This window comes from Ammodytes marinus (genome assembly GCF_949987685.1).
Source record: "Ammodytes marinus genome assembly, chromosome: 11".
Taxonomy (NCBI): Eukaryota; Metazoa; Chordata; class Actinopteri; order Uranoscopiformes; family Ammodytidae; genus Ammodytes; species Ammodytes marinus.
The window spans coordinates 30765459-30781681 of NC_137215.1; the positions used below are offsets into that span (position 1 = coordinate 30765459).

Consider the following 16223-nt stretch of genomic DNA (forward strand, 5'->3'; position numbering starts at 1 on the left):
TGCATCGCTCTGATTGGTTGTAGTGCTATCCAACTGCGTGCAGTGGCATTTGAAATGCACGAGTAGGAGCCGCCCCTTGAGTTGGAAATTACTATTGATCGTGGCCAGACCCTCTATCGTTCAAGATATCAGGGTCTGGATTTCCAGGCTAGTCATTTTACCCATCATGGCAACAATTGCCCCCCCCCCCCCCCCCGAGATTATTGTCAGGAGCCGCCACTGCTTTCCAATCCTCAGGGCAACAACAGAGAAGGGATGGACTTATATGCAATAGATGTCATATGTACAAAACAGACCAAAAGAAATCACTAGCAGGTGGAATATGAAAGTGTATGTCTAAGATTCACTTTTTGTTTTCATTTGAAAAATCATGTCCGTAATGTCCGTGTTCTTTACCACGGACATTACAATAGAAAAGGTGATCAGAAGAGGCGTATTCATGAAGAATACAGTGGTGACATCATGAGTAGGAGAAACAGTGCAACATTACGACATAATAGAACATTCACGTTATCCTTCACAGAGTTTGAAGCACTTTGTGGTCCTGTACTATTCAATGTCCTCAGTTATTTTATATACAGCCTGTGGTTCAGGCACTAAACTGCTCCTGAAGTTTTCCTTTACTTTAAAATCTCTGGACAACTTTGTTGCCATCACAACTGATACACCTGATGCTAACATCTTTTAAAATGTCTCCTTGTGCTTTTCGTCCAACATGAAACTGATGTGTTAAAACACATAATTGTAAGAGAAAAGTAAGAAAAGTAAAGCATATGCTAGTCCTAGGACATGTCAGACAGGACGGAGGAGAAGAGGTGTTCAGTGTGGCTCTGCAGCACTCCACACTGCCTCTCTATCAACAGCAGAGCCTCCTTCAAAACTGCAAACAAGGACAGAGAACACAAGATACACTCAGTTTGAACATGTTTGAGATTAACATTTCCTGTCTGTCCATAATGTAGCATGTTAATGTAGCATGTTAGAGACTGACATGGAGCCGTGGCATTGATGCAGCTGAGCAGGCAGCGTCCGCTGGTTAGAGCTCTGGAGGCCAAGGGCTGGTGGTTGCTCACTTCCCTCTCAAACCTCTGACAACACACAGTGAAACAACACACAGTGAAACACAACAGGCATCAAGTGGGCTTTCTTCTATTTTTAAAAGGGCTTGGCTTTGCTGAGGGAAAATGTATCCACTATAATGAACACTAGAGCCGACACAGACAGTAGCACTGTAGATAGTTGTGCCGTTTAAGATAGCCTATTCTACGTGTTTTGTGTGTTGTGCACATATTGTCAACATGTTTTTCTACTGAGTGATTTGAACTGCCTTAAACACCCAGTTGATTACAATCAGTGAACAACTGTAGTCTGTCTGGAACTGATCAGTTCATTGATTAGTCCATTGACAGTTTATCAATTTTGATAATAATCATTTAGCTTCTTTATGAAGCAAGTTTACTGAATGTTTTCTGCTTTAGTTCTCAAATGACGGACGGCTTGCCTATGTTATGAACCGTAGAGCGACTACGTGTATTATGAGCAGAGAAAACAAATGGGCTAAGTTTCTCTGAGAAAGCCACAGGCGCACATAAAGATGATGAGGACATGACAGCCGGTGTAGTGGTAAACAGAAGAGTAGAAGAGGGCTTAGAGGCCCAGACCTCACCTGATACTCAGCCAGACATGACTTGAAACTGTCTATGTCCACAGTGGGCTCAGCCAGCAGCTCTCTCTTCTCAGATACTGTATACAGCCCCTGGATCAGCTGCTCCAGGTGTGAACAGAAAACCTGCAACATATACAACATTCATGGTTTGACCCATTCTCACCTCTCTGCCACCAAGGCAGTTAGGGCTCTGCTGTAGAGCCGCTGCCCATTGCAAACCAAGAAGTGCTTCCAGAGCAGCACCAACTCTTTGCTGGTCTGGAACCAAGAACTTCTTCCATCAGGGCCTAACCAACTTAGTACATAATGAAACATAATGGCTGCCATAGGAATCGGGACAAGCAGCACAAATACGCCGGACCAGTGGGGTTTAGATGTCTGTGTATGCTCACAAGGCAGGCCACAAGCAACACCTACATAATAAAATGTTTTCACTGTTGTTGTACTTGACGTTAGCTGGGAGATACAGATGTATACAGAGACGTCATGATGTGGCTCTTTAACCTTTCTGGAAAAACTAACGGACACTAGCAACAGCCCAGAACTATAACCAGGCTTGCATCAGTGCAGAAGGGGTACATGTTAGGGATGACCATTTAGAATGTTTTCTCTTACCGGTTACCGATGCTCATTAACCGGATATTAAGCGTTTACCGACAAGATCAAATGTATCCTGTTTATAGTGAAATACATGAGAAGCTAAAATAAATAATAGTAACAATATACATGATGCACTCAGGATGGCACTCCCTTGCCTAAATGAGCTCTGGCACAGCATGTCCACATTACAGACCTCCACATGTACAATGTTATGTTAATATTCACTGTTATATGAAGGGGGAAAGAGGGGGGAAAGGCAATGTTTTTTTGGTCATGTTGCATGTCAGGACGCTGCGGTCTTCCACCAGAGTTTCCTCTGACTTGGCCCTGTCGCTCACGTTCCACCTCCCCACAGAGCAGGTGAGACGGGCAGGTGGTGAGCCCCCTTGGAGGTCCGGGATCAGGGATCCCACCTCACTGATATTGTTCCTGGAGTTTGCTCCACCCATGGCTGGGGTGCATTAGACACATTGGTCTGTGTTTCAGGACGGGGTGGCTTGGTTACTGCCATGGCCGCTCAGGACAGTCCCACCGGGAGCAGAGAGCGGAGCCCCGTGGACCAAGTGCTGTCTGAGCCCCCTCTACTGTGGGGAGGGACAGGGCTCCGCTACTCACAGCGCAACTGTATGTATGTGTTGTGCCTACAGCAAAGCTACAAAGTACAGTACAAGCCTATTGGAAAAAGGAGGCCTACTTCCCCCTTTTCAAGCCTTGGTTTGAGTTTTTGGGAAACCAAAAACCCCAGAACAAAGGGTAATAAAACAAAAGGGACCAAGCCTAGTTTTATGACTTCTGATAAGGATTGTCTCCCCAATTGGCCGATCTCGGAGTTTCAGACATGTGACCCCGCATTCACAAAACTAGCAAGCACCCCAAAATCAAGCGCCTTTGCAGTGATCCCTTCACGTAAGCGGGTGCTTCGAAGCTTAAACTCTGACCTCCCTCAGTCTTATTCTCGCCGGCCGAGACAGACTGTTTCTATGCATTAAGGATTTTACTTTCCTTCATTGGATTCCAAAAAGGAGGCTTTCATCACTGAAATCTCTCCTTTACCGCGGCTGAACCACGATCCAGCCGATTCTCTCCTCCTGCCAGACGGAGAAAGAGCCTGTAGGCCTACAGGCTAGCCTAGCGCTACGCGCGCAAAAGACTTTGGAAGTGCCTCCCCTCCTCAACGCCGCAACCCGCCGAAGACGCCCGAGCCACGGCCGTGGCAAACCAGCGGACCGCGACCTTCCCGTCCTCTTTTTCCGAGAAGCAAGACCTCCACCACCACCTCCAGTCGAGCCGCTGACCTCCTGCCGTGTGGAGCGCACCCCTCTCGGACATCACCCCTTCCTCGCTTCCCAAAACTTCACCGTCGGATAACGTTTCAAGTAGGCATTTGTCTGGGCTAATTTAGATATCTATTCCATGGGCTTTAACTTTGTTAAAGCTAGCGGACTGACGAGTCCTGTTTATTTCCTGTTATATTGTAATTCTGACTGAGTTATCTTATCCAATAACCGCCTTATTAGGTTACTCATTGTGTTACTCCCGTTAGACGGGAGTCGTGTTGATTATTTTGATTGCCGTCACAATACTCAGGGCTTTCGCCGCTGTTCCCCTCTGATCAACTCAGAAACACCACACATTCTATGAGATCACTTGTAGAGTGGGTGGTTGTATTTGATCGGGGTGAACAGCGAATGCACTGCGTAGTGGCGAGATTTTATTTGGTCTCTCTCTCTCTCTCTCTTTCCTCTCTATACTAACCTTATACCTAGGCTACACTCACACACATACGCTTCCCCTTTTTATTGTTCCCCTCACGACTGTTAACGTATATAGCATTGATTGCGTTGGTGTTTCAAACTTCACATTGCTTAAGGACAGTCGGTCTGTGCCATTTTGTAACCACGGACGCTATTCCGTTGCTATTTACAACCAGTTGTTCCGATACCGTCACATTTAAGTTAGGGCGTTTCCGCCACGTGATTGCGCCGCCATTGGCGTCCCCTCCACGTGACGCAAGCGTCACGAGCTGTTTGGGCGGTGTCCCACCCCTCCCGCTTTGACACACACACACACACACACACACACACACACACACACACACACACACACACACACACACACACACACACACACACACACACACACACACACACACACACACACACACACACACACACACACACACACACACACACACACACACACACACACACACACACACACACACACACACACACACACACACACACACACACACACACACACACACACTCATTGGTACACATATATGTACTATAGCCTGTGGGTTTGATTCTAAACTGTTCTTATTAATGCTTGTGTTTGTAGATGCTATTCTTGATTTAGATTAGATGGTTATTGACTTGTGTGTATCGTTTTAATCAACTTGCCCAAGTGAATAAACCCTCCCTTTTTGATTTTAAGAAGCAGTGTCTGTGATATTTGTGTCTTGTATTTCACTAAATGCTGGTAAATAAGGTCGATGCTCGAATATTCACTCCTTTATTATCCTAAATGTACATTGTAACCAACTGTGACATTTTTTTAAGATAAATCCCTTGAACATTGAGACTGTTTTTCTGATTTGGTATAGAGTTCCCTTTCTCAAAGGGTGGTGCTCCGTAGGTATTAATAAGTAATTTGATTAGCTTGACTAATTTAATTGATCATTAATTAACATTTTTATTAAATATTATAATTTCCTTGAAATTAATAATATTCTTGACTTTGACCAAATCTACCCCTTTTGAATTCCCAACATATGTGTGTATATATATATATATATATATATATATATATATATATATATATATATATATATATTAGAGGTGGGCATAGATTATTTTTTTTAATCTAGATTAATCTCATTGAATTTTGGAATTAATCTAGATTAATCTAGATTAAAATGGCTCATTTGAATTCATTCATAACATGTGTGTGCTCCCTAAATAATGACTCAAAGTAAGTCTTTGAGAACGTGTTTCTCAAGGCAGGTGGCGCATCAGACCAGGGGCTCATCTCCTGTTTCCAACATGCATCACAAACTGCTTGAGGAAGCTGTTTGTGATGCATGTTGGTGATGAAAATAAATAATGTTCAACAAGATGTTACTTAGTAACGCGTTACCGGCATAGGACCTCTTTTTTCAGTAACGAGTAATCTAACGCGTCACTATCTCCAAACCAGTAATCAGATTAAAGTTACTCATCAAAGTCACTGTGCGTTACTTTTTCTGTCATTTTCCTTAGTGAAACATTTTACATAACTGCACAAATGACTGCGATTGCGATTTTATGTAAATAAATGTGCGCGCATGTGTCTTTTTGGTAGCGCCCCTCGTCTCTGACATGCAGCGTGTGTGTGTGTCTGTGTCTGTGTGTGTGTGTGTGTGTGCAGCAGCATTATGGCAGAGTCTAAGCTGAACTGTGGCGCAAAACAAAGTTTTCCCCCCGATGAAATATAGCGTCTGCTATGGGGATATTTAGGATTCGGATACGGTGACGTTGACGTTGAAGAGATAGAAGTGTTTAAAACTTGGAAACTTATAGTCACGTGGTGACCGGTGGCCACACACACCCACCCTGCGTTCCAATACCCGATTGTGTCGTGGGCAAGTGATGGAGAGAGAGAGCGGCGGGTGTGTTAAGGCCAGGACACACCAGCCCGATAATCGCCGTCGTCAAAAAAAAAGACGAATCTGTTTGGTGTGTGCCGTGACGTCGGCCGACGTAGAGGTCGTCGGGCTTGTTTTGAGCCTGTCGGCCGCCGATTGAACATGTTCAATCGGCGGCCGACCGTCTTTCATTTGGAGCAATTTGATTGGTGGAGGGCTAGCGAATCAGTGAAGCCCGGAAGTGAGGCGGGTAGCACAAACAGCTAACAACAGCTAGCCATCGTTTTAATGTGTTTGTTCGTTTCGTTTTGAGAGTACTCACATGCATCAACCCTTGTTGACTGCTCGACACCATGCTCGACACTCTCTGCTAAAAATTGTGCTCTTATGGTCCATAAATATAAATACGTATTTCTATCTATGTTTATGCTCTAGAGAGATGTCCAATCATTTCCGGCTTTCGTATTTTTTCGGGCCACAATACAGATTAGCGCCGCCTGCTGTTGTGGAGACATTACGTCCCGCGAGCGTACGGAAAATAAACAGTCGTCTCGGTGTGTTCTTTAGCAGCGACGGGAAGCTGGAGCTTCCTGAAACGGCCGACTCCATTTTTTTTGACGACGGCGATTATCGGGCTGGTGTGTCCTGGCCTTTAGAGAAGCTTTGCTCCTGCAATAAAGGCTCCTCAAGTGTCAACAACGGCCCCCGGCTATTATTACCCGACCAGAGAACACACGGAAGGGGGTTCACCCCGATGGCGAACAGCCATCCGCCCTGGAGGGAACCATCTCCCCTGAGCCGAACAGGAGGTGGAATAAGAGATTAACGGCGATATATCAGAAATCACATACCCCAGCTTTAATGGAAGAAGCTTCTTATCCAAGAAGAAGTAATCTATGCGTGAGTACGTCCCGTGCACTGGTGAGAAGAAAGAGTAACCTCTAGATGTGGGATTTTGAAAGAGCCAGGCATCAGATATACAGTTTGTGTCAAGTAATAATTGGATTTGTAGAACTGTATTGAATGTGGTTATAATTCTGGATGAACTGCGGTCTAGGGTAGGTGATAGCGCGCGATTCATGTCCCGTCCAAGTATAAGATTGTGCGTATCCATCTAGGCCTGTCGCGATATGCAATAAATCAATTAATTGCGCGATAAATTAAAATGAGCAATAATTTTTTGCCAGCTGCGATAATTTCCATTCACACGCTTGTATGTTTTCCTCGTGTCTATCTATCAAAGACACTGGATATCAAACGTTTTTACTCCGGTGTATCTGCCCTCTCGCCGGATTGGTGTTTTTTTGCCCCAACTGAATTCTTCAAGGCAGCGCGCAGGGTTAGGGCATTCAGTTGGTGATGGTTAATGGTGCCTTTCCTGCAGCGCTGCCTTAAAGGCCGAGTTGAGGGCACAACGAGTAAACCACCTTGTCACGCGTCAGTCACTTTTTGCATGGTCTCTGTGTGGGAGGCGGCGCACTGGCGTTACAGTGCAGCATGAGAGCCCCGTGAGGAGGAGAGCAACAAAACAAATGTGGAGGAATAAAAAGTTGGTGTCTAAACCGAACGCGACAGCTGCCGTGTGGTAGCACATCGGCTTCAAACCCAACGGCCGGGGCGAACCAACTCACCTGAGCGAGCCGACATGTCGCATTTGTTTAAAAACAATAGCCTTGTTTGAGTAGGAGCCGTCTTGCTCAGACCTGCGCAATTATGATGCGCTTGCTGAGAGCACAGCATTTTCTAATATCAACAAAACACGCCAATACAACACACCTGAATCTTCACCTTAAACACAATCACCCGATGCAGTTTTCCCAGCTTGGGAAAAAACAAATAGACTAAGTCAATTTTATTTATTGTTTTTGGTTGTTTTGTTAATTTATTCTGGATATTTTAAATGTCTTCCAGACGTCCAGTTCCAGTGTTCTTTAAAAATGAAAGTTTATTGATCTTCGAAAGGGTGTACTTGGATTATTATGCCATTTTCATTATATTTGTTGAAAATGGTCTCAAAACGGCAATATTATCGCTTATCGCAATAAATCGCACAGAAAAATTTGTTATCGTGACAGGCCTATATCCATCATAGATAGTAAATAATATGGATGTAGCATCCGGGCTGACCTCAGTTATTCACACGGCATCCAATAATCCTGGTTTGTGCACGTCGCCATTTTGTGAGGGGGAGGGAGATAGCAGACGTATACCTCCGAGGCAAAGTGAGGGACAACGGGCGGAGAGCTGTCACTCAAGAGATTGTGCCAATACATTTTAACCTCAAAAAGAATAAAAACTAGCGTGGTCCAAAAAAATTCACCCCCCTCAGTGTTGTCATGGAGATATGACCTAAACATACAGACTAAAATGGTTTTGTGGCCCAGGCTGTAAATAAGACTTTGAAAACGGCCTGTCTAACAAGTGAGTTAAAGAAAAACTGCTCGGTCTTGGCACCACCCCCACCCCCCAGTGGCACTTCCGGGTTACTACAGTTGTGGTCACTTCCTTATTGGATGCTGGTAAAAATCGCTGAGGTTGGGGCTTGGTATCCGTGTTAGGGAGTAGAGCAAAAAAGGTTTTTTGAAAAAATAGCTGTCTTCCCAATGTGGCGCATAAACATTAGCCAGGATAACTGGTGTATTATATAGTCTGCCTACTACAATTATATAACGCCCTGAGGAATCTGTTTCAACCTTTTACATAACAAATGGAATGTTCTTATTAATAAGGATGGCCGCTCCCCTGGACTTAGAGTGAAAATTAGAATGGTATGATTGACCGACCCATCCCCTCTTAAGTCGAAAATGATCAAAAGTTTTAAGATGTGTCTCCTGTAGGTATGCTATCCCCACATTTAGGTTATTCGAATGAGACATTATTTTCTTTTGTTTGACTGGATGATTTAAAGACTTTACATTCCAACTTATAAAGGTAACATCACAACTAGCTGATCCTCTAGAAGTGTCTGTGTTAGCCATGATCAAATTTGAGAGAAGAGAAGATTGGTGTAATGAAAGTTTTGCATTTCCCAATGTGCTGAAAATATCCCTGAGGAGTAACAGTAAGATAAAGAAAAACCATACAGTTGAATAAGTCAGGTACAGTGAATCCCCACACCTCACCTATCCGAACAAGGTGACTCCCAACCCCCTCGGAGAAGCATCTACACATTTAAGTGCTTGTAGAAGGATGCACTAGTTAACTAGCAGAACTCTGCTAAAACGTATATAGAACATAGATTAGCATAAGGCACATTGAACATTACATATATCAAAATGTTCTCAACCCAAAGGTGTAGAGTAAATGGACAGTAAAATAATAATCCCCCCAATATACTCTAGTCAGAATTCTCCCCGTTTCTGACGTCAAAAACTGGAAAGCCAGAAGCTTCCACTGTGCAGTCCACCCCCCTATTTCTTATTGGTCCACAGCCCCGAGATCCTCTGGAAAAATATTCCTTCACCCCCTTGTTGTTTGCTTGTTGCTAAGCGACAAGATGCCTGTAGTAGCCTACGGCAAAGCATGATGAATGTTGCATAATCCAATAATTTATCTTAACCACAGCAGCCTCGTTTTTAATAACACAACGGATAGGAAGCTACTTGTGCTTTTTTTCAAACGGTAAAACTGAAAGAAATGTTTTTATTGACATTTTTGCCTGACTGGTGTATAGCTATTAGCTTTGGGACAATGACAAACTGCTGAGTGATTTTAGAAGGTCTCAACATAGAGTCAGAGATGAAATAAAAAAACAAATAAATTTAGGAATAGGTCTACTAGAACACACTGAAATATCCTGTTCAGCAATACTGATATCTCTCGTCAATTGTAAACACAAGACATGACTAAATGGGAACTTTTTTTAAACAGATTTATGTTTTTCTGTACTTCCACATGTATTCATTCATCTGGCCATTCATCGGAGCTATACAGCCTTTCAGTCAAAACGATGTGTTCAGATAATAAAGTGGACAGCACCAACCTTTTACTGTGATGGAGGATAGGAAGTCATGTCAATAAAGCCATGGTTTACCAGCTTTATGTAGATCCATGAAGGATTTTGGTTTTCACGTTGGTCATGGCATCTTCTGGGCTTTGAAACTGTCTCTCAGTTCCATTATATGTGATCCGGAGCCGTGCTGGATAGGAAAGGCCATACCTGATACCATCTTGCCCACAGAGCAGCCTCTTCACTTTGTTGAAAGCGGATCTGGCCTGTGTGACACTCGGGGGGTAGTCCGGGTAAATGGAGATGGCGGTCCCTTTAAACTTGAGTTGTCCGGATTCCCTGAGGCCTGTTTCAGGTAGCTGGTTTTACATACTCTGAGTTTAATCCTGCGCTCTGAGTTGACGGGTTTTCGGTTTCAGAACAGTGGATCAGCGTTGGGTCAAACAACTCTGAGCGTGTTCACTCTGGGTGGAGCGTGTGCATAAAAGCCATCATCAATGGATCACTGATAACATGATTCACCATGGAAACAGAAGAAACAAATGCTTGATCCTCCCACTTATCCACTTCTCAAAAAAGAAAAAAAAAAGAAAACTTCTCCGCTCCTCCCACTAGAGTAAGACATATTAACGAATGAGTTTATGGAGAAGAATGAACGGGGATATTGTCTCATAACTCTGATCTAATCACCTCGGCAATTCAGAAAAAAAACGGTGCAAAAGTTTTTTGTCAAGAGCATCATTGCTTCCGTATGAAAAGCAAGTCTATTTTAAGAATTAAGTTACGCATATCAGCAGCAACAACATTATTAAGCTGCCACTGCACAGCATTGCTGACAGTGTTTTATATTCACTGTATTATGTAGGCAAGCTATAATACTGTGCAGTAAACAGACTGTCGCTTCTTTTAAATGGGGAGGGAAAGATATTAACGTTTGACACATAAGGTGACAGTTTCCATTGTAGATCCTGATTGTTTTATTAGCAGATCCCTTGTCCTCTAGTGATCACAGTTTAAATTATTATATTATTTCTATATTCATATTGGGCTATTTAACGAGGCTTGTCTGTGACTTTGGGATGACACAAGTGAACAGTAACGATCGCGTGCAGCTGCATAATTACATTTCAACCTGACATAAATAGCCTATATTCAGTGGCACAGATGTTAAAAAACTCCTGATAATGATAAAAATAAATAACGAGATACATACAATACAATAGGTTTATTAATCTGAATGTAGAGCATGTTCACGATGTGGAAGGTGGCCGCCCATATGAACGGCACGAGGGCTGAGAACTATGCTACTGATCAGATAAATGATCGATCAAACGTAAAATCATCAGGAAATGATAAAAACATCCCGATGGAGATTTCTATGGAGTGATTTTGCTTTAAACTGTACAGGGTCGCGTTGTGACAGTGACTCTTTCTTCAGCCGAAAATGCAGCGTAAAGTGAAAACAAACTCAGGGTAGGTCTAACCACCTCCCGAGCAGGTTAGACCCACGGCGTATGTTGCCGCAGTAACTGACTCTCGGTTGCGCTGAACCTGCTTCTTGAAACGGAAAACCGAGAGTTTCCACTAACTCAGAGCGAACAAACTCTGGGTTGCCTCAAAACCAGCTACCTGAAACAGGCCTCTGGCACGGCGCAGAATGTCAACACAGTCTTGGTGGTAGTGTAATTTCGCCACGATGACTCGGGGTTTGCCGTCAGGTTTCCTTGCCTGCAGTCCTCTGTGCGATCTGTCTATCAAGACGTCTTTATCCATTTTCAAAGCTTCTTTTAGCAGTTTAGAGAGCGTCGCTGGTGTGCTGGAGAGTGGGGTCTCTGGGACGTTTAGTATCCGAATGTTGTCCCGTCTCATTCGCCCCTCCATGTCGAGGCATTTCTCCCGTGCGTTGGTAACCTCTGTCTCGAGTCTTCCCACTCTAGTTAGAAGGGAAGTCAAGTCATCGGAGCATGAAGATAGCCCGTGTTCCATGTTGGATATAGTTGTTTTCATCGTGTCCACCTCGGAGCGAATTGCGGCATTGTTGTTAGCTACCTCCGCCTTCACTGCATGTAGCTCGGATTTGACGGATTCAAATTCCTCAGACAGGACGGACTTTAACTCCGACCTAAGCAGGGTAGCGATGTCCTTCTTAAGTGCCGTGAGGATTTCAGCTTTCATGTCCGCGGACTCCATTTGGCTAGCTGGCCGAGGCGAGTTAGCGCTGATGCTAGCGGATGTTGAAACACTCATGCTCTGGGCTTCAGGCCCAGCCGCTGGGGATTCTCCGGGGAATTTGTACTTGTCGAATTTCAAACGCAAAGTGTTGGCCATTGGCGTAACGCTTTCAAGTTTTAACTTAACTAAAATGAGAACAATAAACTTATAATAGTATTTTGTCGCCTTTTGAGGGTATAAAGTGCCAAATACAACTTTTAAATCCAGGTTTCAGCAGAGCATGTCGTTTTGCTGCCTACTCCATGCTCGCTCACTAGCCAACCCCAATTTTATATATTTTTTAACCCTGTTAACTTATAGTATTAATCGGTTATGATTATTCTTATCGTTTAACGGTTAAATGGAGATCCCTAGAAAGCCTGAAGATTTTAGATTTCAAATCCCGTCAGAACACACAGTGTGTTCCATTGTATAATAATGTCAGACAATCAGATTGTATGTGTACCTGGATGTGTTGCATCAGGGAGTCCCTGTCCTGCAGAGAGAGACCAGCCAGCTGCTCCACAGAGGCTCCACAGCTCCTCTGCCCTGCCTCAGCCTCCAGCTCATCACCTGATCACGGACCACAAAGGATTTCACAACGTAGAATGGCCTTTTGTCAGTGCCATATAAATAATAAATGTATCTATATATTAGGGCTGACCCAGAATAGTCGCCTATTTTTTGATTCGATGGGAGGAGCCCGATTCCACTGCCAATCTCACAGGCGAAAAGTCGCAAAATGTGTTTATGAATCAAGGATCATTCTATTCTGGCTGTATGGTGGTGCTGAATGTACATGGGATTGATTGGTTTCTCCAAATAAATCATTATACTTCACCTATTGTGGTATAAATATCAGCCTATTAATATTACTGTGAATAAATCTCCTTAAGCAGCCTACACACTTGACGCTTCACTCACCGCTATGTACAGCGCAGCCAGCGTCACAGCAGAGCTCAGGAATACGTCATGAAAAGTTTAGTAGTGTGTCACCCCAAGGCTAGCGGTGTTTAGAACCTTTGTTGTTTATACCACAACATACATAGTGTTATCCTGTGTGTTCGCAGCATGCCTAATTCTGTACCATGGAAACTCCTCTGCCTCCAGCTGTCAGCCTGTGCTGCGCTGTACAAACCAGAGGTATCCCTGGGTGACTCAGACACTGCTGCGGCAGCCCCCTCCATTAGAAAACAAAGGCACAGCCAGCGCAAAGCCATCATGTGTACAGAGCCCTTCATTGTGCAATTATAAATCACCATGGTATCTCCAAAATGAGAAAATGGATCAATGAGCGGGGGAAAAAACATATGAGTCGACTGGTAGTCGACTATAGGAAGACTTGAGGAATCAGATTTGATGAGGTAAATTCTTAGTCGGGGACAGCCCTACTACATACACATAAAACGCTGTAAACTAATAATGCTTTCAAAAATATAAATAATAATTGTTTATTTTATCAATTTAAAAAAATGCGAAGTGAGGGAACAAGGTAGTTATACTGGATAAGAAAAGTCTCTCCCAGACACAGATCTCAAAGCAGATTGAGGTTTCAAGATGTGCTGCTCTTTTGAAGCACAAAGAAACAAGCAACGTTGAGGATCGTAGACACAGTGGTCAGCCAAGGAAACTTAGTGCAGCAGATGAAAAACACTTCAAGCTTATTTCCCTTAGAAATCAGAAGATGTCCGGCAGTTCCATCAGCTCAGAACTGGCAGAAACCAGTGGGGCCAAGGTTCACCCATCTACTGTCCAGACAAGTCTGGTCAGAAGTGGTCTTCGTGGAGGGTTGCAGCCAAAAACCCAAACCTCCAACATGGAAACAAGGTCAAGTGACTCAACTATGCACGAAAACATAGGAACTGGGGCTCAGAAAAATGGCAGCAGGTGCTCTGGACTGATGAGTCAAAATTTGAAATATTCGACTGTAGCAGATGACAGTCAAGTGGTACAATAATGAGTGTCTGCAGGCAACAGTGAAGCATGGTGGAGGTTCTTTAAAGTTTGGGGCATTTCTGCAAATAGAGTTGAAGATTTGTTCATGATTAATGGTGTCCTCAATGCTGAGAACAGTAGATGGAGTACCTGGGTCATCAGCTACCGTATAACTTGCTGGTCTCAGGCAAACAAATCAACATCAAAATCAACTGAAAGTCTCCACAAACAAGCTCTTAAAATATTTGACAGAAAATCCCAACAATATCACCACTGTCAAATACTCTCCCATTACAACATACTAAACTTTGAGAATTTCATCAGGTACTCGAATATCCGTATGGTCCAAAACATATTAAACAATAGTGCTCCCCCTCCCTTGAAAATGTTTGTCCAGCTCTGCTCTGAAACTACCTGTAGAACTACAAGGTCCACCACTAGGGGGGAGTGTAGAGTCCCTCAAAAGAAATCAACATTTGGTCAGTCCTCTTTCTCCTACAGAGCAATAAAAGAATGGAACATCATTCCAAATGAGCTGAAAGTGTTGGCAGACTTTCACTTGTTTTCAGGACAACTTAAGAAATGGATTGTCAATAACCAAACCTGCACGCATTAGTTTAGTCTTTAAAGTCCTCGTTTTAATGATAGTTTTATCAAATTTTTATTTTGAAATGGTGATTTCATGTGTGCCATATAGTGATGATATGTATATATACTGTATATTGTTATTGTATTCTGTGTTGACCTGCACAGGGACTGCAGCTGGAAATTAGCAAACTGCTCTGGTACAATGCATCTTTTCTCTGTGAGATTAATGTTATTTTGTACATGGTCCCTGACAAATAAACTAATAAACAAACAAACTGGTTTCTGCAAGTGCTTAGCTGATGGCACTGCTGGATTTGGATTTCTCTTCTGTTCATTCACTGCATTTTGTTAATTTATGAAAATAAAGTATTAAAACTTCAGTTTTTGAAAGCATTCTTAGTTTACTTTTGCACAGTACTGTAAATAGTTTTCGACATCCTATTAAATTGAATATGTGGGCTCTATTTTGGTTGTTGGCATAGGTGCACTGAGGTTATTTCTTTGCCTATGCTGGCAAGTAAGTGGATGACTCATCATACACCAACATGTGATAGAGATTCTATGGGTTCAATTGTATTGCGGTAATACAATAGAAAGTTATTTAAAAAAAATCTCAGTTTATCTGTGCATGGTTACAAGGATCACGTCTTTGTTGCCATAAATTAAAGTATAAAATAATACAATCACCCCGTTCCTAGATTGTGAGGAATTATCTAGCTATTTACGAAGTTAAATCTAACTGAATTAAGCTTTTAAGGAAAAAATCTATATTTTCATTGCCAGTTTCCCAATGAACTAATTTATATAACATGTTCTACATATGTCAGATGTTTATTACAATCATTCATATGTTGGTAAAAAATGTGTGTGTTTGAGCTGTCCCTGTCTGCTGGTCATGTGTTCTTGTGTGCACCTTTAATAAAGTGCATACCCATGTGAGAAGCCTTCCTCAGTTCTCTGTCTGCAGGACGCAGGCTGCTGGAGGTGGTGTGTGTGACAGGCCGACTCAGCTGGGCAGTCACCTCCCTCACCTGTGTACACACACACACACACACACACACACACACACACACACACACACACACACACACACACACACACACACACACACACACACACACACACACACACACACACACACACACACACACACACACACACACACACACACACACACACACACACACACACACACACACACACACGTTAGCTGAAGGAGCGGACAAACTACCAAACATTCCATCTGAAAAATTGTCTGTCTGTCACTCCCTTTGTCTTTGCATGAAGTGTAAATAATTTTTGGGATATTGTTTGTAAACTAATTGTCGCAAAACAAGTCATGACATGCTGCAGAAGGACATGCACAGGCTGGACCAGACAGTGGCACACGGAGCAGCCGCTAACTTGGAAGATAAGAGGGAGTCGCTGACATTTCCATCTGGAAATAAGTATACCCCTTTACTGTTTTTTTTTTCTTGCAAGTTTACGCTGCAAAAAAGCTGCTGTGGCGGTGTAAACACGTCAGATTGACTTGGACACTTACATCGGTGGTGTTGCAGAGATGAACAGATCCACTTATTTTATTGACTTTGTAAAGAGGTGACAACCACTCACTATTATGGCACACTGTCCACTGTTGCGTTGGT

The 16223-nt window shown here is 43.2% G+C and overlaps 1 protein-coding gene across 1 annotated transcript in view; it reads right to left on the reverse strand.

Annotated features, from left to right (window-relative positions):
* Positions 1–218: 218 nt before the first annotated feature.
* The window catches only part of cep68 (centrosomal protein 68), a 33773-nt gene continuing 17768 nt past the window's right edge, over positions 219–16223 (reverse strand). The window contains exons 5-9 of the mRNA XM_080037190.1: positions 15509–15608; positions 12521–12627; positions 1667–1789; positions 992–1088; positions 219–880 (exon numbers count right to left, since the gene is read on the reverse strand). Coding sequence (XP_079893316.1) covers positions 783–880; positions 992–1088; positions 1667–1789; positions 12521–12627; positions 15509–15608 — 525 coding nt within the window. The 3' untranslated portion in view covers positions 219–782. The remainder of the gene's footprint in view (positions 881–991; positions 1089–1666; positions 1790–12520; positions 12628–15508; positions 15609–16223) is intronic.